Here is a 26,293-nt window from a genome sequence, read left to right as displayed (position 1 = left end):
TACTGCGCACTTAACAAACATAATGTATGATCCAGAAACTTTTTGTGAAATTGGCTGTCATGCTTTGTATACTGTAGGTGAATTTATGATGGTATTACCTTTAAAACAATAAGGCAACTTAAAATGGTGAATGTCTACTTCACTAAATTTCAAATCACAATTTGAGGGTGTAGTACATTACACCAGTTGGATACCTATGATAGTCAGATGATAACTTTATCACATATGACCACTACTATGAAATCAAGCTCTTGGTGATATCAGGAGTTAATCCCTACCATTATTAAATCTTAATAGAAATGTTCCTAATATGTGAGCTCTTGTATATAATATTCAACAAAGTACTTCTCCAGTGCGGGTATTCTTGACCTAATGTTTGTGTCAACCATGAAGTATCAACAACAGTGAACCAGCAACACCGTTCACCATTCTTCATCTAATCTTTGCTCACTAACATGTCTTGTATTAAATTCAAACATCAACTTCTCATTGAAGTATACACATAGTCAAAGTGTTTATATAGTCATAGAAAATGTTGTACCTAAATGCAATACACCATAGCTATTTTTTTTGTTTTTGAAATTAAAGGACATTATACTGTTCATTTTTTATGATTTACAGTGAAACTCGTCTATGTTACCTGCTTTTCCCAAATTTGTGTAAATGACTAGTGACTACCTGCTTAATAAGGCCTGACCACATTTTGCTTAATTTACTGGTGCTTGTCTCCTCCATCACAAGGTATATCCACTGCATATTAACAGTATGTTCCCTGCATGTGATGTACCAGTGGCAGATCCATAAGGGGCATGTGTCCCCCCCCCACCCCCCCCCCCCCCCCCCCACACACACACACACATGCACACACACATACACGCACACACTCACAAATTCTACACACAAGATCAAGACGCTCTAATAGAGCAGTCAGTCAAAATCAAATACTCTAATAGAAACGGTCACTGTATTAAATCTCCACTTCTTACATTTGGCAGCCTGCAAGGAATTTTTCACAAAATAAATTTATTTGGTCCTTTGCATTATCAATTTACTTTAGGCTCACATAGTTGAACTAGCGATTGTCACTGATCCCTTCATGCAGCTCTTGATCAATGTAGACCACTTAGAAAGTCACCATAATTTTGTGCAAAGAGCAGTTGTGAAATCAAAGGTCATGGCCAAGAAAAATGCTGGCATTACAGTATTTGGTTGGCAATAACACCATTGCAGCCTTTCCATGACCATTATACCTTTGCAAAAGGAGGAGAAAAGAATGAAGAAATAAATACATTTTAGAGAGTTCATAGAAAGGATAAGGTTTGGTATGTGGAGTACCAACATCTGAGAGTATTTTCATAGAACATAGAAAAAACATCATTTAGTTATGTAAAGGTAGCACTGACTGAGCTATATATGTATGTGGGAAAATGGTATATTGTTCTCCATATCATGTTAAGTGTGACTTCTTGGGCTGCATGATACACCACTGTGCATGTGTCTTGATGCAACTGCTACATTTAATTTTATCAATCTTATATAGATGTTGACAACATCAATATTACTAGCAAGTATTGCTAGCATTGGATACTGTATTGCACCAGGATATGACCCACAGGAAAAGGTTATTAACTGCACTGAAGGAAGATCTGTTGAAAACACATGTGAAATCACGCTGGTGGTTGAATACCTTACCTCCATGACTTACTATAACATCACCACTGAACTCAAACAGCTAAGAGGATATAGAGCTGCTTTTGATTCTAATGGTAATTTGGTCACACTTTTACCGGGTGTTGATACTACAAAATTAGCTGTGGAACCAATTCAAACTGATGGAACTTACAGAACAATTATAACTATCAATGCTCAAATGCCTGGACCAACTATCATTACTCATGAAAATCAAACACTCCAAGTAACAGTTTATAATGAACTAAGAAGTGAAGAAGGTATAACTGTTCACTGGCATGGAATACATCAAGTTGGCACAACAGAGAATGATGGAGTTGCCTTTATATCACAACTTCCCATCGAACCCCTGCACCACTTTATTTACACATTCAAAGCCTCCCCATCAGGAACACACTGGTACCATGCACATAGCGGTTTTCAGAGAATTGACGGATTATATGGTGCAATAATTGTGAAGGATACAATTCCAGGAAATATATATGATGAAGATCTTCCAGATCAACATACGCTCATACTAATGGACTGGTATGGTCAGCCATTTCTTTCTGAATATCTAAATTATGACTTTCTTCAATTTTGGTTTAAAGAGTCGCAAGTAAATGACCCACCATACGTAATGTACAATGCTACCATGGCAACAGATCTTTCTTTTATTGAAATTGTTCCATTTTGGTCAGCCATTATCAATGATAAAGGAAGACACTTTGATGAAAATGGTGACACAAATATTACGCCTCAAAGTCTGAACTACTTTAACGTCACCCGTGGTAGCAGATATCGCTTCAGACTTATTGGTGCACAAGAGTCTTCTCCATTCAGATTCTCAGTTGAAGGGCACAAGTTGACAGTAATAGCTTCTGATGGCAGTCCAATAAAGCCAATAGAAAATGTGAACTATGTCATAATTAATGGTGGTGAAAGATTTGATGTGGTTATCCATGCAAACAACACAGAGCAGAATGACTTTTGGATATGGGCACAGACAATAGAAGACATAGACCTCAGCAATAATGAAGTGTTCTTTAACCCAATTACTTACCACAGAGCAGAAGCAATACTACACTATACAGATGTTGAAACTATGAATATTTCCAGTATCAATGAAACCTGGGACTGTGATGCTATATCAAAATGTACTGCTGTCAACTGCCCATATACTGTGTATGGTACCATCTACAATTGTACTAATTTTGAGGTGATTGAAGGGCTTGAGAATGACACAGTCCCAGAAGAAATTTATTATCCTAATAGAACAATATTCCTTAATTGGGGATTCCAGGGAGAGGCTTCAACATTTGGTAGTGCTGTTGATGGAGTAACCTTTCGATTTCCAGCTTATCCTCCTGTGACCCACTTTAATGACTTTGAAAATTCTGGTGCAATTTGCACAAGAAGAGGTTGTGATACCACTACTATTAATCAATGTGCTTGTACTCAAGTTATAAACATTAGCGATCTACTGGAGGGCAGTGTAGTTGAAATGGTCTTGACCAATAGGGATGCAATTCCGAACTTACATTTAGGTGTTGCACATCCAGTACATTTTCATGGTCACTACTTTTATGTTGCTGACATAGGCTATCCTACCTATGACTCTAATGGCTTGTTTGTAAGGTCAAATGAGAATATCGAATGTGTTGTAAATGCAGACAATAGTTCTTGTACAACTAGATTTGTCACAATTGGAGATGACGATGACTTTATACAAGAAATAAGGTGGAAGAATATCACTGATGACTTATACAGCACAGGGAAAATATATCCCAGAAAGGATACTGTCACAGTGCCATATGGTGGATACACTGTAATTAGATTTGTTGTGGATAATCCAGGATGGTGGCTTCTACATTGTCATGCCACACATCATCATGTCAGTGGAATGACTGTTTTAATTAAAGAGCTGCAATCAGGTTTGAACATATAAACACAATTGCATTATATATATATATATATATGTAATATATAGCTTTACCACAGCTGCGAGGGATCTTGCTGATATCTATGTTATACACCTGAAGCACAAGGGCCGCAGACCCAAAGGCTAAGGGTGTATATATCAGCAAAACTTGACGCAGTCCATTGTATTGCTACATGCAGCCAAAAAAGCTATTAATAGGAATAAAATGGCATGTATAGATCCCAGGTCTTGTCTCAAAATTACACCAATTTTTACATTATAATATTATTACTAGCATAGGTAAAACACCAAATTTGGTCCACATTAATTTTCTTTTTCTTGGAGGTCTAGATTCCTATCCACCAATTTTAACTCAGGTCTTTTAAAGGCTGCACCAAGGTGGCTTCCAGATGATAGTGAGTTGTAATTATCGGTGCAAGAATTTGAAGGTTTGCCCTAAAGCATTTTAGCATTGACAGAGTTTACTTCAAACTTTGCTACTGTAGATTCATCATTTACAATAATTATACTCTATGCTTATTCCCCTTTTAGTTACCAAATGTTGGGACAATCATGGATAGTAGTATCCTAATCTCAAATTGAAAAATCTCAAGATTCACCTATTAAACCATTTGTTTTAAGTTTCTTTAATGCATATTAATTTTAATTCATTTCTGAATGCTCTGTTAGATTAGTTCTGACTGTTCTCGTCTTACTACTCTATTAGTGCTCCTCCCTTAATCACACTTTTGAGGAATCAATGTAAGTTTTGTATTTACACTACCTTAACAACAAATGTGTAGCTGTGTAGGTGATACTTTTTTGTCTACATAGTTCATTTTTTCTTTAAATAATTCATCTCACATAATTATTAAATAGGACAGTTAAAGAAAAGCTAGCTAGATGCACACAATACTCTGTGCAATAGAGAGAGCAGCTGGGTATGTAGTAGACTTAAGTCAATTATATAATTATATTTTGAAATACTTTAATATGCTTGCAAGTGTATGTTGTCAAGATAATGCACAATAGTTGACGGCTTTATTGGAATAGGTGACCACTCTATTTTTTAATCAGCTGCGTAATTGTTACATGTAGTAAACGATAAATAGATGTTTGCATTCTTTTGGGTGCATACTCAAAAATTAGTTTTAAAAGCTTCTGTTCAATATAAAAATTTGTTGTGCTCATCAAGGTGTATTATAGTTTTGAATTCAATTGTTCATCTTGCTTCTGCTACTCTGCAAGGAAGTGCATTCCAATCTTTGATAATTCTTTGAGAATAAAAATGTCATTTCACAACTTTGTTTAAAAATTGCCTGAATAACTTGTAGGGTGTCACTTGTATTTGTACAACTTCTTGTCAACAACAGCTGTTCGTCAACATTAATTTTAGGTTGCCATGTATAATTGCATTTAATCTCCATGGTACCTCCTACATTATAGTGATGGTGAATTAATATGTATTGCTGCATAGTCACTACACTTCACTTTTATAAGTATAAAAATCTGAACCTCATTATACACAAAGCTCATGTTAAAATACTTCATACACTTTAGGCTAAATACTCTAATAGAACAGTCACTTCCACAGATTGGATAACAGAAAGTTTAGATATTCGATGGCCGGATAATGGAGGGACCACTGTACTAGCAAGAGTTCATAATACTGAGAGTGTCTAACCATAGACTCATTCGAAATCTCACTGTGTAGTATAATAGACAGCATCAATACCTTAGTAGAACAAAGGCATTACCTTATTCAACACCTATAATCAGTTCTCAACACTAATCAACAGTTTTCTATCAGCAGGAAAAACGTATAGTTTTATCAAAAGATCAACCATCCATGTCTATACACAGTGATTTTGTACAGGCTATATTGACAGTTAAACACTCTCCCTCACTATTTTATGTCATGAAATCTTGATACTATTTTTGCTCATTGTTCTACAGCACAATTATACTAATGTAACTGTTTTATTAGAATATCATATTGATGATAGGATGACTGCTTTATTAGAGTATCTTGAGTGAGCTTCTGGCCTATATAATACATCACGTTGCGTGGTTGCCATGCCTTGTTTTCACTATGCTATCATAAGCACAGCTAGACTAATAAATGGACATGGTCACAGTGCTTGACTAAAATCAATGTAGTTGTACAGGATATGGTCACCATACTTGATTGTTAAGTAGTTGTCATGCTCTATTTCCAGTGATAGATCAATCGCACAGCAGTTATCTACTAGGGGGCATCCCCAAACTGATTTTCTGATATGTTTAACATTTTAATAACATAAAGGGTGGGTTAATTCAGTTCATGAAGTTATATGAACGTTTCTTTAAAGCAGCCATAGTGTAAACATGTTCATAGTTTAACGTTTTTGCTTCATAACTGTCTGTAGCCTCTACTGTATGGCTTCATTTATCCAAACTTTTCCATTGTCCAAACACATCTAGAGCCCAATGAGTCCGGATAATGGAGGGACCACTGTACATTACTTTATAAATGAATTAGGGATTCAAGCAATAATAGCAGTGAAACAAATGATATGACATAAATGGCATTACAACATAACTCTGTGGGCAAATCCCTATTGTGTACATAACTTGCAAGTACTGGTGCTAGCCAAATTATTTACAAGTTTTCTAAGGTGGAGGAATACATGCATACTTCCTGTTAACAGATAAATTATAGATACTACGTGCTAATGTATACTCTCTGAAGTTTTGTCTTATGTTACATAATGTATAAAACCTAATTCCACTCATATACTTAGCTCGTTGCTTAATTAAATGTTCTACACAGATTCCAGTCTGATTGTTGGACCAGTGTGGACGATACTTGCAGGATTAACAATTGTAATGGTGTCCATCAACATTGTGATGTGACATGTGTATCGAGAGAAAACAGTGTGTTGGACACAAGCTATTTACAAGTGTTGTTTTAGGATTTCTTTGGATTTAGTTTAGTTAGCAACACGTTATTCAGTATTTATTCGTTTATTTATTCTTACTGGACAGACAGTGTGCTGATGGACCCAGGGGATGAATAATACCACAATGAAAAGCACACACATGCATAGTCACAATATAGCTTATTGTAAACTAAATATTATTACACGTGCATGGGCCAACAATTAACGTACAAATTGGGTGATTTGTTCAGGTGCTGGAATGGCTAAAACTGAGTCTTAGACAATATGATACATGCCATTTAATTGCAGAAAAGTACCAAGAATACTTCATTAAACTATTAGAAATGTTTTTTTATTAAAGTATTTTAGATGGTAAGAATGGAATTATTGGTAAACAAAGTGATTTGTCACCCTCAATCACTCACAGAACTCATACATTGCTTACCATTGTAATGTACAGGAAAGAAAATTGGCCATATCTCAGGAATGCTTAAAGATATTAAGCTGAAATTTTAACACAAGATAGATGACCACCCAATACCTCATTTAAGCTACAAAGCAGAAAATTGGCCAATGTACCAAAAAGATAGGTTTCCAAGATCAGGTCACATATATATCTAGAAAATATGTCAATGTTTTCTGACTCAATCACTGAAGTTGGCAAACTGTTCCAGTTGATGATTGTTCTTGGGGTGGTAGCTGGCTCTAAATGGATGACGTGGTTAGGATGGTGGTGTCTAGTTAAATGTTGTGTGTTTAATAAGTATTATGCTAATGATAGGCCAAACAAGTTGTGGATTCCCTTGTAAAAAGTTTGCAGCAGCCTTGCACTCTGCCGTTCTTACTTCTTTTTTTTTTTTCTTTTTTTTCAATTTATTTAAACAGGGAAGGTAGCATCAGCAAAGCTGTTTTTCAGCTACGCCCTGTATACAGCATACATGTATAAAACTACATACATTTACAAATTAATATTAACTACAATTATATTGTTCTAAATAGCTACTCCTGAATTGAAATAAAGTTGATGCGTGATACAAAGCAGCTGGCAGAGCGTTCCACAATATAGTACCTCTGTAATATAAGCTTCTTTTCCCATAATTAGTCCGTAGCTGTGGAACAAACAAGCAATGAGCATTTCTGCTGATACGTCCCGTAACATTAACAGCATATTCAAATATGCCATGGAGATAATCTGGAGCCAACTTGTGCAATACTTTGTAAGTTTGTAGAATGGTATGAAACTTGCGTCGTTCAGTAAGGGACTGTCCTGAGATAGATGAGTCATTACAAAGAGAAATGTACTTAGAGTGAAATCTTTCTAAACGTCTAGTTTGGCTTGCATTTGTTGGTTGCCACACCACATCACAATATTCTAGAATGGGCAGAAGATACACTTGGTACAGTAACTTCCTGACAGTAGGAGGAGGTTTTAGGCGATTAATAGAGTAGATTTTTCCCCTCACTCTTTTCAAAACATAATCTATATGATTTTGCCACGTTAAATATTGATCTATAAACAAACCTAGATACTTGGTTGATGTCACTTGCTTCAACATACTGTCATTAAGTGACAAGCATAAAGTCCCACCACTAACTCTTTGTCGTGTACCAATCAACATACAAACTGATTTATCAATGTTCAATTTAAATCCATTCACTGACATCCAGTTAGAAACCTCCTCAAGGCCATTCTGAAGTACTTGCTCCACTCTTTCCAGTTGACTGCTACTATAGTGCAACTCTGTGTCATCAGCATACATGTTAACATCACATAAAGTAATTGAATTTGGCAAATCATTCACATATATTGAAAACAGCAGAGGTCCCAAAATAGACCCCTGAGGAACTCCAATAGTAACAAGTCCCTTGGATGAAAGGGCATCTTTTACACTTACTTGCTGTGTTCTTGAGTGTGGCCCGCCGTGGGCCAGTTTAAAGTTGATCTGAAGTTACCTAGCTGTGTAAGTAGCTAACTACATTGTCTGTAATCTGATATTTTAATTCTGTATAAAGTTATTTTGTACACATAAATTTTAGAGGCATATCCAGCAACTAAAATAGTGTAGCTACGTATATGATTACATGTAGAAAGTATCATGCAATTGCATGCAGTACTTAATGATGTCCATTCTCCCTTTTATGCTATACAGTCAGCAGCATTCATCACATTTATTAATAAAATACTTGCTATTTCTCTAAGATACGTATAGTACATCATCATCGAAGAACATTAATTTTTTTGCTACATGGTCTGATATAATCATCCATATCTCCTAGGAAAAAGAAGCTATGGGTGTGAAACTTCACAGCAAGAATGTTTAAAAGTTGCTTTATCAAGGCCGGAGGAGGCGGTCCGGTTGGTCAGACCCGAGCCGGACCAATAATCTGGAGTTGAACCAACTAGCTGACAGTAGGCTGACCAGCTCGAACTACATTACTCTCATGCAATCTTTAGACGATCGCATCTACATGTAGCTACGTACGTTTTACAGATGTTATTGAAAATACATGACACGAGCAGTTACCTAGTTTCTCAGCCTAACTAAGCACAGAACTACACGTATAATACCTCCAATTACCTTACAGTACAGCATAACATTCGTATCGTTTTGTACAGAAATGATTGTGGGTTCTACGTACAGTATCACGTGTGCTGACAGTTGGCATTTATCACGTGTAAGGCAGGTGCCTTCTTTGATTCTAAACCAGCACACTTATATCACAATTCAATCTTCATAAAATAATCATTAGCATTCCTTGGCTTGTCTCTCTTGGCTTCTTTTACTGGACGAAGGGCTGGCAGTGACAAACCAGATGACTCATTCCGCGGCAAGAAGCTGTACACCCGCACATTACATGGTGGCCATCTGGATGAGATGTTGAGTAGAAATCACTCCTCTTCAACTATCCACTCGTCCTGTCGAGATACTGAGCAAACTGTCAGTCTCACCCACATCGCGCCATTTTCGAATACTGATTGGTCTCGTGACTGTCCACCAGTCTATTTACATGATGATCCGTTCACTTCATACAAACCAGTATGAAGTGAACGGATCAACGGCAGTATACTGTATTTTGTAGCTGTGTAGCTTTTTATTGCAACTGTGTGAATTCACTGTATAGTAATTATATCCTAGCTATAAAGGGGGCCATGCTGCATGGGTTCCCTGTGAAATTTGGGGGGGAAAGTTGCAAGTTGATAGCTAGTTTTACTTTACAATTTAGCATCAATTTTAAATTTTAAGGCATTTTCAAGTCTTTAAATTACAAAAATTCTGCAACTCCTGGGGGTTGCACCCCCAGATCTGCCTTGAACTTCTAATTGCTAGCTATAACTAAATGAACCACACAGCAAGTTTCATGCTGTGTCCCCTGTATGTCAGGTCTACAATTATACATAGTATAGAAAGTCTAAAGAACAACAGATAGGCTTGAGCATATTTATATAGCTAGCTAGCAGTGAAATATCACTATAAAATTGCATATCTGAGTGTCTAATTTTCAAAAATTTCCTGTGGGGGCATGCCCCCAGACCCCCCTAGAATGCTCGTGCTTTGCACTTTGCAGAGTGTGGAAGCACACTGTGCAACAGCTCCTCTCTCATTGGCATATATATAGTAGCAATTTCAACATTATAGTCAATGGCCTGACCAACTCAATTTTCCCTCCTCCGGCCCTGTTTATCCAAATGTGCAAAAAAAAATTAATGCTGAAACTTTCATTTGAGTTCTCCCAAAAAGTTTGCTTGCACCCAAAAAATGTAGGTTTTTCAAGATCAGGTCACATTTTATAGAATTCACACAGCTTTGTAATAATCAACACTTGCAAAAGTAGTGATTTGTACAACTAAGCTTTTCTTTCATCAGAGAAAACTAAGCTACCTGATCTACAGAAGCGTACAATATGCTGTTAACAATTCTCTCTATAAACAACACACATCTATATGAACTCATTGGCAAATGGTGTTTACCGTCCAAGTGCTTCCATGCTAATGTAATTAACTTAATGTTATACATTGACTGTTGGCAGACATGCAAACTTCCCCTGTATGACATAAGTAATTATGTAGAACAATCAGCACTGACAGTGCATTTATGTACATGACCAATTCTCCACTGAGTTAATAGATGGATCATTGTGTGGTATAATGTGCACTGCAATGACCAACACTCAATTTTTTAAATATATCTGCTCAAATAAACTTTGCAATAATTAAACTGTGTAACTTAATAGATGTATGGGAGGTGATTGAAGATAGAAAATATACTTTTTGACCAACTAAAGTTTTACAACAAATGTCTGTTAAACCTATCATAGATTTACAAAATTTTGTTTATAGTGTGTACATTCAATAGGAAGTTCAGATTTTCATCTACACAACATATCCATGCATGCATCCTTACCTTATATCAGCAAGATCACATATGTGTTATAGTGAAAAGTCATTCACACTACTGTCCCATGACTTGATAACATATAATTGATCATGAACTGACCTGTGTCACAGTATGGTATCCAAAATTGAAAAAAAATGCCTTGATGATATTTATACTCATTTCATGCTGAATGTGGTGTACCAAAAATGACTTTTTAAAACTAATATTGGGAGTATAGACCATATAGAAGCTATGCACAATAGCAAGAGTTATGGACTCATGTGCAGTTTATGGCTAACTTTTAAACTACTTCCACCTCTGGAAGACAACATGTATTTATACATTCATTTAAAGAAGTGTAATCAAAGCCTATAAGTGCAGCAAAAATTGAAGCCATCCACAACTGACATGCTTATTTAGTCTTATTGACATGTTGTTTGTGAACTTGACTGCTTGAAAGTGTGGGATAGATAGCCAGTTAAATCACACCTGCACTCATTGAATATCTAGTTATCAACACCTCAGCTTCTGGCAACTGTGATATCCTAGGGTTTAACTATAACTTAATTTTAAGAACTTTAGATGTGCTGCTAAGATGTAGTACTAATTTTTGTGTAAATTATCTTGAGGTCATTGTCAAAACCAAAGTACCACAATTGTGTACATGTAGTTGAATTATGCAATATCATTACAAAGCAATTTTGGTGAGTATGTAAAGTGTAAACAGCATACAATACAAAGGGGTTTTCACAGAGATTTCACCTAGTCAAGGGTAGTTTCCTTACATAATGTAAAATGACATCAATACTCTGCAGTGAAGGTTATTATATAAGCTGTGCAAGTATACAGCTTACATTTCAAGCAACTATATATAGAATGCCAATAGTTACACTGTACGATGTCAGGTCTCATTATTCCAGTTGGAAAATCAAGTAAGCCATTCACATATACATATGTACCATAGTGAAGTTTATTATTAATTACTTTTAACTACATTGATGTGTGTACAATATTACTGTATTAGGAGATGAGCATCCAAACTGGGTGGATCTCACCAAACACATTGTTGACCAATATGCAAAGCACTGGAAAATAATTGGGACCATCCTTGGACTAAAAGATTACAAGCTTGACAACATCTTAGAAAACAATGCTCACCATCCACGTCAAACTGAAGAAAGTTTTGGTGAAGTCCTAAAAGTGTGGGTCAATGAAGGTGACTCACCAACGTGGGGCAAATTGGAAGATGCTATCAAAGAAGCACAACAAAGATCATCCTCAGTTTCAGGTATGTCAGAATCATTACTCACCACAGTTTACAACACGTGCATGATTTAATTATAGATGATGGTGATGACTTATCTGATCATCTGGTAGAATACTACACTAACACAAGATTTTCATCTATAAATGATGTTTGGCCTCCAAAACAACTGAAACATTTTTTTCAGTTAGAGATGATTCAGCACACAGTAGACAACTCCAAGAAAGATACACAGGAACAGATTACTGAAGCTCGAAGAACAGATCAACTTGAAATAGTTGTTCCTCCAAATCAACCAACTTCATCAGGCAGTGCTGAAGAAGATCCAGAATACATCCCTGTCACTTTAGAACAGTGCATGGACCTGCTGGAACAACCAGAACATTTACGTACCTTACTCATAGAAGGGCCACCAGGCATAGGTAAATCAGAGATACTGAAGGAAATATCATATCAGTGGGCAAAATACAAGGTATTGAAAAATTGCAGGTTCCTTTTCCTGCTTAACCTCCGTGATCCAAAAGTACAACACGTGCAAAATCTTTCAGACCTCATCCATCTTTTCAGGCAACTAACTACTCCAGAAAATGTCTTGGCACAAAATGGTGGCAAATCTGTTGCCTTACTTTTGGATGGTTTTGACGAACTTCCAGAAGAAATGCAGCACAGTGGCTTTATTGCTGATGTACTGCAACGTAAGGTTTTACCAGGCTGTGTAATAATAGTTTCTTCTCGGCCTCATGCTTCAGCAGGCCTACGTCCAGATGCTATCCATATAGAAGTCCTAGGGTTTTCAAAGGAGTGTCAAAGTTCACTAATTCAGAAGTCCCTGACAAAACAGCAGCAGAAAGATCTCCAAGCATATCTCAGAAAATATCAAAGTATTAACAGTCTCTTGCTTGTTCCCTTTAACATGACCGTGTTGCTGTTTCTGTACAAGCAACATCAACAAGGGTCAGTAACACTTCCAACGAATTCAACTGAATTCTATAATCTCTTCATCTGCCAAATTATCCGTAGCAATTTGGCTAGGTTAGGAATTAGTTTACAGCCTGTTAAAGATTTCCATCACTTCCCATCTCCATACATTGATATCTTAAAGGAACTTTCCAAACTGGCTTTTGAAGGATTAAATAAAGCTGAGCACGTTTTCATGCTTGAGAAAATTCAAGCTGAGTGTCCTGAATTGCTTAAACTTCCAGGAGCCATAAATGGGTTTGGTTTACTAGAGGCCATAGAGCATGTTGGAGTCAATGGTAAAGTTGCATCTTTCAGCTTCCTGCATCTTTCAGTACAAGAGTACTTAGCTGCTCATTACATTGCTCAATTATCCCTTTACTCACAGTTCACAATAATCAAGGAGAGATTCTGGAGCGGGAGCTTTTCCAACATGTTTAAGTTTTTTGTCAACATTGTGTTCACCAATGAAGAACCACAGGCATTAAGATGGTTCCTTTCAGGTAAAAACATCTGTAACCACCAGGCGATTGCATTTTTCTCACACTTCAAAATCATCCCTTTACTAATGAATCATGTATCTACATGTACTCCAGTGAATGCTTACCTCTTCTCAAAAATTCTAAATCCTTGTCTGAGATTCATATCAAAACCATTTCTTAAAACAACCACATACAGTACAACTACTCTGTCTAACTTCTTCACAAGGTTTCTTTTTAAACCTACCTCTGATGATGAAATCACTATTGCAAAAGAATTTCTAGAAGACAAAGTGAAGTGTGTATTTCTTTATCGGTGCTTTAAAGAAGCAGGTGATCACAAAATGTGTCAGTCAATTGAGACTGTGTTTTCAAACAGGGAAATTGACTTTGCCAACATCAAGTTATCACTGACCGATGTAGAATGCATTGCGGTTTTTCTCACCCACTCTTCCAACAGAGATTGGGTAATAATGAATTTTATTGGTTGCCATATTAAGGACCAAGGCCTGGTTATTCTTCATGGGGCACTGCAGGGAGGTACTATTAGGATTGGAGAGCTTGTACTTGGATACAACGGCTTAACCACCTCATCATCAAGTCTCATCAGTGACATTGTCATTACTTGTGGAGTGGATGATCTAACAGTGGGAGGTGACGACAAAGCTGTCGGAGAGATGGATAATTTCTACCCCACCCTTATTGCACACCCACTAGCCAAGTTAGAGAAACTGTCCTTGGGTAGAAATAAAGTTACAAGCAAATCAGCAATAACACTATTTCATTTGATAACAGAAGGAAAAAGCAAACTTGAAATGCTGTACATTAACAACAATGACATAACCGATGAAGCTGTTGAAACTATCGCTGCTGCATTACAAAATAACAAAACACTTCAAGTGCTAAAGCTAGAACAAAACAAAATATCCGGAGAAGCTGCAGAACGCATAGTCAAAGCAACAGAGCAAAACAATATTCTCAAAAAATTGGTGCTGTCTGCATATCCCAAGGACATTGAACAGAAGATAACATCACTAAAAGAAATGATCAATGAGAAGAGAAAAGGTAGAGGTTGTCAGGTTGAATTGGAAATCATATTCTTAAATTTTTAAACTTAACGCTAACATTCCCTACATGAACTTCATAACACCACTTTTTTGTACGATATGCTACAGTTGATTTTATCTGTGTGTCTACTATTATTACATTTAGAAACAGAAAATGTTATACAGTTTGCACATGTCTAGGTACCTATTAACTAGGGCTGGCAGATAATTTAGATAAAAAGATAACCTAGATACCTAAATCACCTATTGTAAATTAGATAATGATTTTCATTATCGAGATAATAATAAATTTCCGTAATCTAGTGTATATCAACCACAGTCAGATGAAAAAACCATTGGAAGTATCGAATTAAATGAGGAACAGGTAAAATTTCTGACTTGACAAGGACTTTATGTTAACAAATATGTAAAACTGTGCTTACAATATTACATTATTATCGAGATTAAATGGTTGTCACTTATCGAGATATAGGTTTTACTATTATCGCACAGCCCTACTATCAACAGTGCATAAAGATAAATTACAATATGTGATCACACCCTCAAGTCAATTAATTATAACATGAAAATAATACACATTAATGTGTCAACTGCTAGCCACTACGCCACTATGTCATGAACCACGGTAGTGGGTTTATATTGGGATTGGCCATGTTTTTGTTTGCAAAAGTCCTGTGCACAAAGCCTTTCTCCTAGATGAATTTTTCTTGTGATTAGCTAGTGTATGTGAGTGGGTTGCTTATACTGCACAATCTATCACGGCTCAGTAAACTACTATGTTTGGTCTAAGTTGGTTTCAAGAGCTCTGTTTCACTTTTGTTTCAATAGTTTATTACCTCCCTTTGTTCTGTACAAACTATAGTCTTGTGGTTTGTATACATGCTAACCACAACATAGCTGGCCCCAGCACTATAGGATAGTGTTTAGCCAATGGGAATGGTGAAAAGCTTCTACACCGTCACCAACTGGGCTGATAGTGTACAGTAACTGACTGTTTAACTTACACTCATCAGAATTACCAGCAGTTTTTATGACAAGTAGATAGCTTAGTACAGCATCTTGTGTTTTAAAAGTGTGACAACGACTGAGATGTACTGTAGTATGGCAAGAACTACATAAAAGCTTGGCTCTTAGGAATGTATCATGCACATCTTATACTGTGTGTATGCATTCACAAATCAGGTGTCAATACCCTAATTACAAATTACAAAGCAATACAAAAAGTATCTAGCTAACAATATTATCTGATGAATCTCTATTCCACTCATGTGTCTAGCATGTTATAATCCATAAATGGATTAGGAAAAATGTAGATAAACTAGGAGGCTTGGGAACAAACCTATGAAACAAGAAGGGATTGCTGGAGTAGATTGACAACAATCGTGGTTACATCAAGTATACCCACAAATTCCTATTTTGACTAGCTACGATTGGCAATGTTGTGCAAAGTCAAAAAAGGGATTTGTGGCCAATTGTGGGTTTACTTGATGTAACACGATCACTGTCAAACTACTCTGGTGATCCCTTCCTGTTTCATAGGTTATTGCAGTGATCACTATACCTTTTAAAATTTTTTTTAGTAAGTCTACAGATGTAGTACTGTCATGCACCTTCACCAACCATTCTTATCCACATGACATATCGTGCATGTTATGATGGTGAAACATGAAACACAGGAGCACAGCCAGTAGGTACTTGTTTCTATTATTGGCCACAAGTTGTCTTGAAGGGATTTTCTATGGGACATTCTTTTGAACTTTTTTTCTTATGACAAGGCTAATGAATATCATTACTGAGAATTCCATTCACGCTATAATTCAATTTTAATCCGTTGTTTACTTCCAATATAGTAGTTCTACAATGATACCACAACCTCATGATTGTGAGGTGGCTGACTTACTTCATAACTAGCAGCAGATTAACAATTTTGTTACAACTATAGTGACAACGTACATGTACAGAATGATGTTTTAATTGCAGCTACAACCACTAAAAACTGCAATTCAGTACATTAATACCAATTGTTGATGCTACACATTTTCAGACATGGTGAAAGAACTCTCAAAGACACTACTAATCCAAACTTTGTTATGTATACAATTACTACTCATGAATTTAGTATAACATTAGTCAGCAAACAGGATGTGAGCAGTCATCGTCTAATCCATTTGTGATTATGATACACTGCTTTTTAACGTTACAGTATACCAGAAGTTGTTTAAAATCATATTAATGTGTTCTCTGCAAACTACATTACAGTTCTAGCACACAGAGCCTACATGTTACACACAGAAGTTTGGTTACAATTGAAAGAGCAAGGTATCATCTATTCTCAGTTGTAAATTCAGCTTTTTATTTGCCAATTTACATTATGAGTTACAAGTACCATTAAAAGTAACTATTTGGCATCAAATTGCAATAATAAAGAGAACATGTACTAAGCCACTATCGCAACAATGGACATTAGTAGTGTACAAACTACTGGTTAGTGACCAATAACACAGAACACTGTACTAGATAGGTTTTAACACAACGGAGCTATTAGCAATTATCATTTTCTTGTCATTTGCAAAGTTGTGAAACGTCACCTGTACTATTCACCAGACACAACTGGTCATCATACCTACAGGTGTATGCATATTATACAATCCAGCACAAACACAGAGGTCTCAGTGCTCACAAAAAAAAACAAAAAAACAATGCAGAAAGTGCTGTATTCACCATTTAGGATGCCATACTAAATCACAAACTATTCTTGCTGTCCAAGAAACATAAGAAACAATATTATGGTAACATTATAGTTATTTGTCATATTTCTGAGATTCCTATATTATGTTAACCTTAAAGTATTACATCAACAACATTAAAAATGGCTAACGGGACTACCCAAGGGACCATAAATAAACTGCAGATACCCAAGAAGACAAATTAGAATTGAAGAGTACATACTGTACATACACGACACACTCAGTGACTGTCTCCTCAATAACACACATCAACATTCTTTTAGTTTTGTTGTACACATGAGGTGAATCGTTGGTAAATTATTAGTGGGGGATTAGATAACTGGTTACACCCCAGTAGTGTGGCTCTTGCTCTTGCAAATTGTCAAATACCTACCTAATCTCTGCATAGCCCATACTGGATGGGAAGGGTAGAGGCATAGCATTGATAGATCCATTACCTGAATTTACCTTTACTATTGAGTACTACACGTCATGATAAATTATGCATTGAGTAGATTAACAACAGTTCACCAGGAAAGTACATATGATCAATATTTATGTCTTAAACTCTTACATCTAATTACATACACAATTTTACTGTACCATAAATTGATTACAGTAAACTTTGGATTATTAAAGCCCAACCAACTTCCTAACAAAATCATCTTAGTCTGAACCTTTGATAAGCCCATAAGCCACTATTGTTCCTCCCATATAGATGGTCCTATTTGTGAGGTTGACGGCAGCATAATGATGTAATAGAAATGTATACAACCAGTACAATAGGGAAATATGTATAATATTGTATATTATAATAAAATTTAAAATATAAAATAGATCCTAGTCCAAAAAGTGGATTGGCATACTGCATTGGTCGGACATTAGGGTGTGGCTGGATGGCAGAATAAAACCATAATAATATAAAGCATACTTTAAAATAGCTGGACACTCACCACTGCTTCGTAAGTGGTAAATTTTGGCTTCAAACCATTAGTCACAGTGATGAAGGCTCCTTTATAGCCCATTTGATCACTGTACTATTTTACATGATGTTAATGATTGTTACTACACTTACATGTATGCATACACAAGTACAAAGTCCACATACAAGTGGTAAAGAACACTGAAATCTAATATTTATTGCATGTGACTGGATCTGCAAAACCTGACACAATCGTGCATTTTTCAAATTCCTGTTTATTAAATATTTATAATCTACTTAGCCAAGTGTACCCTCAGGCAAAGTTTCAGCCTCATATGCCAATAACTCTGTGAGTTACAGTCAGCAAAAACCGAAAATTTAATTTGTACAGCAAGTATAGGAAAAATAAATTACAGGCACTTACTTGTACTAAAATGGAATGTAACTTACGTGCAGAATGACATATGGGTATGGAGTTGAAATTTGTACCATCATGTTTGCCATGAATAGGGGAATTGATAGTTCTCCTTGTATCACCTCTCTTCATTGCATACAAAGGAAAAACATATTAAGAAAGATTAATTGTGTACTATCGTTTTGACGTGACATAAACAAATGCCCATAACTTGCATATCTTTGGGTCTACTGCAACGAAACAAAGATTTGCAAACTCCTCTTGAGTAGGCGAATTAGATGATATCCATGTATTTGTTGTTAGGCCTTTTCTTCACTAAGAACAAAGCATTGAAAAAATTATGAATTTTTAAAATACTAATACACAGTATTTCACCCATTGTATTCAATGCTTTATACTGTAAATTCAGAGGCTTGCATGATTGTGTTGGGTTTTTGCAGATCCACTCACATATGTATGGCCAAAGTTTTTTGATTATAATTTAAGGACAAATTGAGCAGGGGCGGATCCAGGGGGGGGGGGGGGGGGGGGCACAGGGGGCACGTGCCCCCCCTCCCTTAAAAAATGTATATAAGATCGAGATACTCTAATAGAGCAGCCAATCACCAATCACTCTAATAAAGCAGTCACAGTGTTCATGGGGAAGTGCAGCTTACTTAGGAAGCTATAAATAGGATTTTATTTATACATAACATACGTGATATAATATATTTGGTAAAGGATAACTAGCTATTATTGTTGTGACCTTTTTTTTTCTTTTTTTTTTTGCTCTTCAACTTTTTTTTCAGCAAGGTGCCCCCCCTCTTTCCAGACTCTGGATCCGCCCCTGTTGAGATTCCCATATTTTTATCAAAAAGAAAAACACTAGGTATTGTTTAAAATGGTATTACTTGCACAGTCAATCATAGCAACAAAGTTTAAAAGTTACAGATGTTTGCATGTAGCTACAGTATCTATAGAGATGCCACTTTTAGTGATTTTATGATAGAATAATCATTTACATTAGGCCACTCCAAATAAATTCTCTGTTTCCCGTCCACCGCCCGCATCTGGTTACTGTCAACTCTAAATATTCCTATATTCCGTATTCCTCCATTATTTTCCGGTTATTCTTGCATACTGACAGGCTCAGTAAAAGCCAGGATCAGCTCATGTGTCAGCAGTGCTATCAAGTCGGCACAAACTTCACGTTTGTGCTATTTTTGCAACTTAAAAGGGAAGGAACAAGCTTAAGCATGCTTTTATGCAGCTTTTTATAGATGTGCCAGGCAAATAATGGCTTGAAAAGTTGCCAATCTGATAATGAAATGGACCGCCCGCCCGCATGCAAATATGCTTGAGTCCAGGACGGGAAACAGAGAATTTATTTGGAGTGGCCTTATCCATGTTGTGTTTGCTGTGTTATCAACTTCTCCTTCCGGTTACTGTTACTTCCATAAATGATATAACTGCAGGAACAATAGTTCTAACTCGAAACCTATTCCTCGACCTATTCATCTCTCAACACATCATCAACAAATCGTTCTGGGTGGGACTTGTCTGGCCACGTGATCTGTTTTAAATACGCTGTGGGCATGCTCTGAATCGTGCTAAATGCGAGCCTGTCTGGGCACAAGACTAGTGGTACCCGTTCGCTTATAGTGGGGCGTTCATAATACAAAGTGACAGAGGTATCTGGAAAACTGCCTACTTGTTTATTTAACAGTTAGCTACCAGCTATTTTCATGCTTTACAAGGTGTAAAAATCGCTACTTTTATTATTTTGCTACTGTTAACTATGAATGATTCACATGCAAGTTGAGGAATGAACTGCAACCTGCACATATACACTGTACAGTTATACGGTATAGACAGACAAATTGTAAGTCATAAGTTCCAACCTTGTAGCTCTAACCATAGATAGTATATCTATCTATGTTCTAATACTATGTTGGTAACCTTGTGTAGCAGTATTTTTAGTTAACTATATACTTGTATATATTTACTGTGTCTGGCATTGATGTGTCCATAACATGGTAGCTATATTACTACTAAAAAACCACTGAACCATATTGCAACCTATGCAAATCAATTATGGTTAAGTGTTGATTACACAATACAATATAAAGGGATTTTCACAGGGAATTTAACATTACAAAACGCAACTGCATTACATAATGATATTGCATAATATTGGCCTGTATAAAACTATCATCACCCTTCACAACCCATATTTTTAATCTTAACTACTACCTCAGTTACATATTTGCTCTGGTCCATCAGTATACTGTTTTATTTACAATGTCAGCAACTACATCAAGCTTCACAATAATCCCTGTTGGTAGATCAAGTAAGCACCTTAGTAACTAAACACTGAAACAAGTACAAGTTCAGTTAAGGAAGAAAAAAATAAAGAAGGGTGGCCGGTTGTCTCATTTTCTGCAGATATACTGATAAACATTTAATAGTTGTACTTGTTTGTTTCCTTTTTGTAATTATGACTGGTGAACCTGCACTTAAGAATGGTACCAGACATATCAAAATTAGTTTGGATCTAAATGTATATATTCCCCAACTATCAATTACTGAAGAAGTGAACTAACCATTAAACAAATGAAGAAGTACCAATATGGAAAATATGGACTATGTTCCTGTTAGTACCTGAAATGTAATATCCAGCATAGGGAAGTCATTACATGCTATCACAAATTGACACCTTGCTTTGTCAGCCAGAAATGGGAAACAATTAAGGTAAGTCCATGAAGCATACAGTGTACATCATACATACTGCATATAAGGCACTTGTCAGGTAGAAGCGACATCTAACAAAAATCAAGCTGGAAGCTTTGCCATTTATGAGTTGCTGTATGCTGTTGTCTGAAGGAATTAATTAGTCAGTCAGTCAAAAAAATTCCACTAAGTAATAAAATTTAAAATTTGTTGGAAGCATTTTGGGTCTCGAGCTCACTGAAGGCATTTTTTGGCTTGGTTATACGTACCTAACCAACACTGCCAAGGCACCATGAAGGTATTTGTCTATAATCCGTAACTACTGTATATAGCAGCTGATGTTTCAGAAGTTACTCCAGTTTTCTGTAGGTGATGACACCCCAAAAATGGGAGAACTACGCATTCATGTTGTTGAGCAATATGCAGTTGACTGGCAGAAACTTGGACAATATCTTGGACTAGCAGACTATAAAATAAATAATATTGCTGAAAACAACGATAACACACATCACAAAGTTCAAAAAAGTATTACTGACGTACTACAGCTATGGATTGATGATGGGGAATCACCAACATGGGGTAAACTTAATGAAGCTATTATGAAAATAAAAAATATACCACCAGTTCACACCAGTGGTGTTGATCATGCTGGTACGTTATACTATAAATATTAGCACAGTTCAATGAGTATTATTTTACTTCAGATAATGATGACAAACCACCAGACCAACTGGTAGAATACTATAGGAACAACAGGTTTTCTTTTGACGAAAATACTTGGCCACCACAGCAACTTAAGGAATATTTTGAATTGTCATTAATTCATCATCTAACTGATAGTTCCACAAAAGCAATCCAGGAAGGGTTTATGGAAGCTAGAAAGACAAACCGCCTTGATACTGTTGTTCATTCACCCATGAAAGAAAGAAAATATGTTTCTGTAACTTTGAAAGGAGCACTTGATCAATTAGATCAACCAGAAAAGCATACTTTACTCATAGAAGGACCACCAGGTATAGGTAAATCAGAAATATTAAAGGAAATTTCATATCGGTGGGCAAAAGGCGAAGTATTAAATAAATATAAATTCCTTTCTCTTCTTAAGCTTCGTGATCCCAAAATACAAACACTTAAAAATCTTTCAGATCTTATCCACCAACATTTCTGGAAATTAACAACAGAAGAAACCCTGATTCAAAATGGTGGGAAAAATGTTGCAATACTTTTGGATGGTTATGATGAACTTCCGTAACACATGCAACAAAGTGGCTTTATTGCTGATATACTTAAACGTCAAGTGCTACCAGGCTGTGCAATAATAATTTCTTCTCGTCCTCATGCTGTAGCAGACTTGCACAATAATACTGTTCACATAGAAATACTAGGTTTTTCAAAGGAATGCCAAACTTCACTTATTGAGAAATCATTGACAGAAGAGGATCAAAGAAGAAACCTCAAAGCATATCTGAGAACCAACAAAAGTATTAACAGTCTTCAGGGGCGGATCCAGGAGCTGGCAAGGGGAGGGGCACAAACAGGGTAAGTTGTAGGTGGTTGGAGAGAGCCAGATTCTCTAGTTCAGTGCTGCATTTTTGAAGCAGCAAATAATCACCTCTTAGTAGTGTCTCACCGTTGATTTTTGTCATTTTGGCCTTTTCAGATGGTTGTGAAGTTTTAAAATCTATTTAAAGGATCTGAATGTCTTAAACAACAGCAACACGATAATTGTTTTTAACGAAGGTGCTGGGTGACTATTTTACAGCTAGTTTGACTTTGGTCCGTTTTGGTTTCAGGTGAATTTGTAATAATGCCACTAAAATGTGCATATTTTCATGAGTTGATAGCTAAACTTATCTTGGCCTGACATAAAGTTTAGTAGCTATTTTAATCAGAATGGCTGGCTCCTCCGCAAGGTGGGAGGGGGGGGGGGCATTTGCCCCAAATGCCCCGTCCTGGATCCGCCATTGGTCTTCTACTTGTTCCCTTTAATATGACTGTGTTGCTGTTTATTTTTAAGCAAGACCCAACGGCTCTTCCAGAAAACTGTACAGAATTCTACAATCTTTTCATTTGTTTAACCATCCGTGGCAATGTATAGCTAAGTTAAAAATTACATTAGATCACGTTAAAGATTTTCATTGTTTTCCGAACCCATATTTTGATATCATAGAAGGCCTTTCAAAACTAGCCTTTAAAGGATTAAGTGAAACTAAACAAGTTTTTACAGTAGAGGAAATTCAAACAGAATGTCCGGCTCAAATTATTAACTGCACAGAAGCCAAATACGGGTATGGACTACTACAGGCCGTGAAGCATGATGGAGTCTGTGGGAAAGTTGCATCCTTTAACTTCCTACATCTTTCAGTACAAGAGTACCTAGCTGCTGACTATGTTGCACAACTACCTCTTTGCTCACAGCTCAAGATAATCCAGGAGAAATTTTGGATAGAAAATTTTTCCAATATGTTTAAATTTTATGTCAATTTCACCTTTGCTAATGGACAACCTCAAGCATTGAGATGTTTCCTTTCAGGTAAAAACATTCCACCAGTCATGTTTTTATCTTACTACCATACACTAATAATGCACATAATACTATCTATATACAATCCAGTCTTTGCCTCAAGGTATCTGGACTGTGTCTTTAAATTCATATTAAATTGTTTTACAAATCTGCTATTTAAATATAACTTAGATAAAGAAATTATCATTGCAGAAGACTTTTTAGAAAACAAGCTGAAATGCATGTATCTATATCAGTGCTTCAAAGAGGCTGGTGATGACAGAATGTGCCAAGCTATTGAAACTGTTTTCTGCAAAAGAGAAATCAACTTTTCAAAGATAAAGTTATCACTAACTGACATTGACTACATTGCGACCTTTCTTGTGCATTCTTCTATCAGACAATGGGAGATAGTGAAATTTTCATACTGCCATATCCAAGATGATGGCCTGGATATCCTTCACAGTGCACTGCAGGGAGGTACTGTTAGGATTGGAGAGCTTGTACTAGCGTACGATGGTTTAACTGACTTATCATCAAAACACATTAGTGACATAATACTTACTTGTGGAGTGGTTGATGTATCAGTGGGAGGTGATGACAAAGGTGTTGGAGAAACAAAGGGTTTCTACTCCACCATTATTGCAGACCCAAAGTCCAAGTTAGAGAAACTGTCTCTAGGAAGAAATAAGGTAACAAGTAAATCGGCAATAACAATATTTCAGTTAATGAAAGAAGGAAAAAGTAAAATTGACATGCTGTACATTAACAACAATGAAATAACCGATGAAGCTGTTGAAACTATCGCTGCTGCACTACAAGAAGACAAAACACTTCGAGTGCTAAAGTTAGAACAAAACAGAATACCTGGAGAAGATGCAGAACGCATAGTGAAAGCACTAGAGCACAATAACACTCTACAGAAATTAGACCTTTCTGCATACCCCAAGGACATTCAACAGAAGATCATGTCACAAAAAGAAACAATCAATAAGAAGAGAAAATGTAGAGGTTGTCAGGTTGAATTGGAAATCAACTTCTTGAACTTTTAAATTTCATTAGTGTACATTGCGTATATAATGTTAATAGTTATCTTTATCCATATGATATGGAAGGTGTTCCATTTTTTTTTTGTATAAGTATGAAGCATGAAGCACACCACAAATTAAAGCAGTATATATGTATTTCTTCTATAGTTGTCATGTGTAAGGGGTTTCTTTTAATGGATTAAATGACTTTTTAAGCTTACAATAGACCTCTGTAAGTGGATCGACCAGAATCAGATGTGCATTCAAACTGCTTTTGAAGTCTAGTGCGGAATTGCCTCTACACTGCAGCTGTATGCATGTGATCTTACTGATATGCAGCATAGATGGATTGTGAGCAAATCAGAATTCGCTATTGAGTGAAAACATACTTATCTACTAAATGGGTTTTATCAAATCAATTATTAAACTTTAGTTCAATATTCATTTACCTCCCATACATCTATTTGGTTAAACAGTTGATTATTAAACATTCCAAGAAGTTTATTTGGGCCCCACACCAGACATCAAGTGTTGGTCATTGCAGTGCACATTATATATACCACACAATAATGTGTAATGTAAAGAATTATGTCATCACGATTGCAGTGACTATTGACACTGATTGTGAAAAAGCTATTGAGATCGATCAAGCACCAAACACACTAGTTATATGAAGATAAGTTTTTTTTGGTGAGTTTGAAGCGAGCTAGGGTTGGAGGGAGCAAAGTGACCGCCTCAAACTCACCAACTTACCTTTATATAGACAATGAAAGACATCATTATGCTTAACAAGCAAACTTCTGTGTCAGGTCAGGTTCAGCTTTGGTTACTTCTTCAATGAATATAGCATCCTTTTTGACTCACGTGTATAAGGTAGAAAAGAAGAAAAGTTGGTATCTGGCACTAGTAGTTGAATGGTTAGCACAGTGGACTAGAATAGGTGGCCAAGGGCTGGGTACCATAGACACAGACAATAATAATAGTGCTTTAGCGCAATTTTTTTTTCTATGTTTTTTGTCCAAGTTTTTGCTGATCTGTATTATAGCTTCAAACAGCACTTATTGACACAGAATATAAGTGCCGAAGGGGTCTTTGCACCCTTGGCACTTATAATTATAAGCTCCTGTTGACACCAATATATGTCTCATCATGGAATGTGATCATGTGTCACAATAACATTGAACAATAAGATAATCTTGCTCAATGTGGTACATCAAACATTATATAACACAGCCACATGGTTATACAACTCAGTTTTTATAGAGTCACTGAACCAATGGGAGAACATAAACAGTTGTGACTATGTAGAACCTATGCACAATACTACCATATACCTT

General features: G+C 36.2%; 4 protein-coding genes across 9 annotated transcripts; 3 read left to right on the top strand and 1 right to left on the bottom strand.

Annotated features, from left to right (window-relative positions):
• The first annotated feature begins 1,540 nt into the window (after positions 1–1,540).
• Positions 1,541–3,616, top strand: LOC136247926 (uncharacterized). Its single transcript, XM_066039745.1, has one exon. It carries the CDS (start codon positions 1,541–1,543, stop codon positions 3,614–3,616), a length of 2,076 nt encoding a protein of 691 aa, XP_065895817.1.
• Positions 3,617–7,501: 3,885 nt separating this feature from the next.
• Positions 7,502–8,270, bottom strand: LOC136247925 (uncharacterized). The gene is made up of 3 exons (XM_066039744.1): positions 8,033–8,270; positions 7,580–7,990; positions 7,502–7,515 (listed from the first exon to the last, which is right to left on the bottom strand). Exons 1-3 carry the CDS (start codon positions 8,268–8,270, stop codon positions 7,502–7,504), a joined length of 663 nt encoding a protein of 220 aa, XP_065895816.1.
• Positions 8,271–11,756: 3,486 nt separating this feature from the next.
• LOC136246843 (nucleotide-binding oligomerization domain-containing protein 1-like) lies at positions 11,757–15,053 on the top strand. Its single transcript, XM_066038436.1, has 3 exons — positions 11,757–11,818; positions 11,911–12,174; positions 12,231–15,053. The coding sequence occupies exons 1-3, from the start codon at positions 11,785–11,787 to the stop codon at positions 14,696–14,698; spliced, it is 2,766 nt and encodes a 921-aa protein (XP_065894508.1). The 5' UTR covers positions 11,757–11,784; the 3' UTR covers positions 14,699–15,053.
• Positions 15,054–20,934: 5,881 nt separating this feature from the next.
• On the top strand, positions 20,935–25,173 carry LOC136246842 (leucine-rich repeat-containing protein 74A-like). Of its 6 annotated transcripts, none has more exons than XM_066038435.1 (4): positions 20,935–21,446; positions 21,795–22,076; positions 22,130–22,964; positions 24,142–25,173. In XM_066038435.1, exon 4 carries the CDS (start codon positions 24,171–24,173, stop codon positions 24,978–24,980), a length of 810 nt encoding a protein of 269 aa, XP_065894507.1. In that variant the 5' UTR covers positions 20,935–21,446; positions 21,795–22,076; positions 22,130–22,964; positions 24,142–24,170; the 3' UTR covers positions 24,981–25,173. The 6 variants fall into 6 exon arrangements, 5 of the variants coding, with proteins under 5 accessions (XP_065894507.1, XP_065894505.1, XP_065894503.1 ...); XM_066038433.1 differs by having other exon boundaries at positions 22,130–23,958; XR_010696859.1 differs by having other exon boundaries at positions 20,955–21,045.
• The last annotated feature ends 1,120 nt before the right edge of the window (positions 25,174–26,293 follow it).

The sequence above is a fragment of the Dysidea avara genome, chromosome 2 (genome assembly GCF_963678975.1).
Source record: "Dysidea avara chromosome 2, odDysAvar1.4, whole genome shotgun sequence".
Taxonomy (NCBI): Eukaryota; Metazoa; Porifera; class Demospongiae; order Dictyoceratida; family Dysideidae; genus Dysidea; species Dysidea avara.
This window is presented reverse-complemented; position numbering and strand designations above follow the sequence as displayed.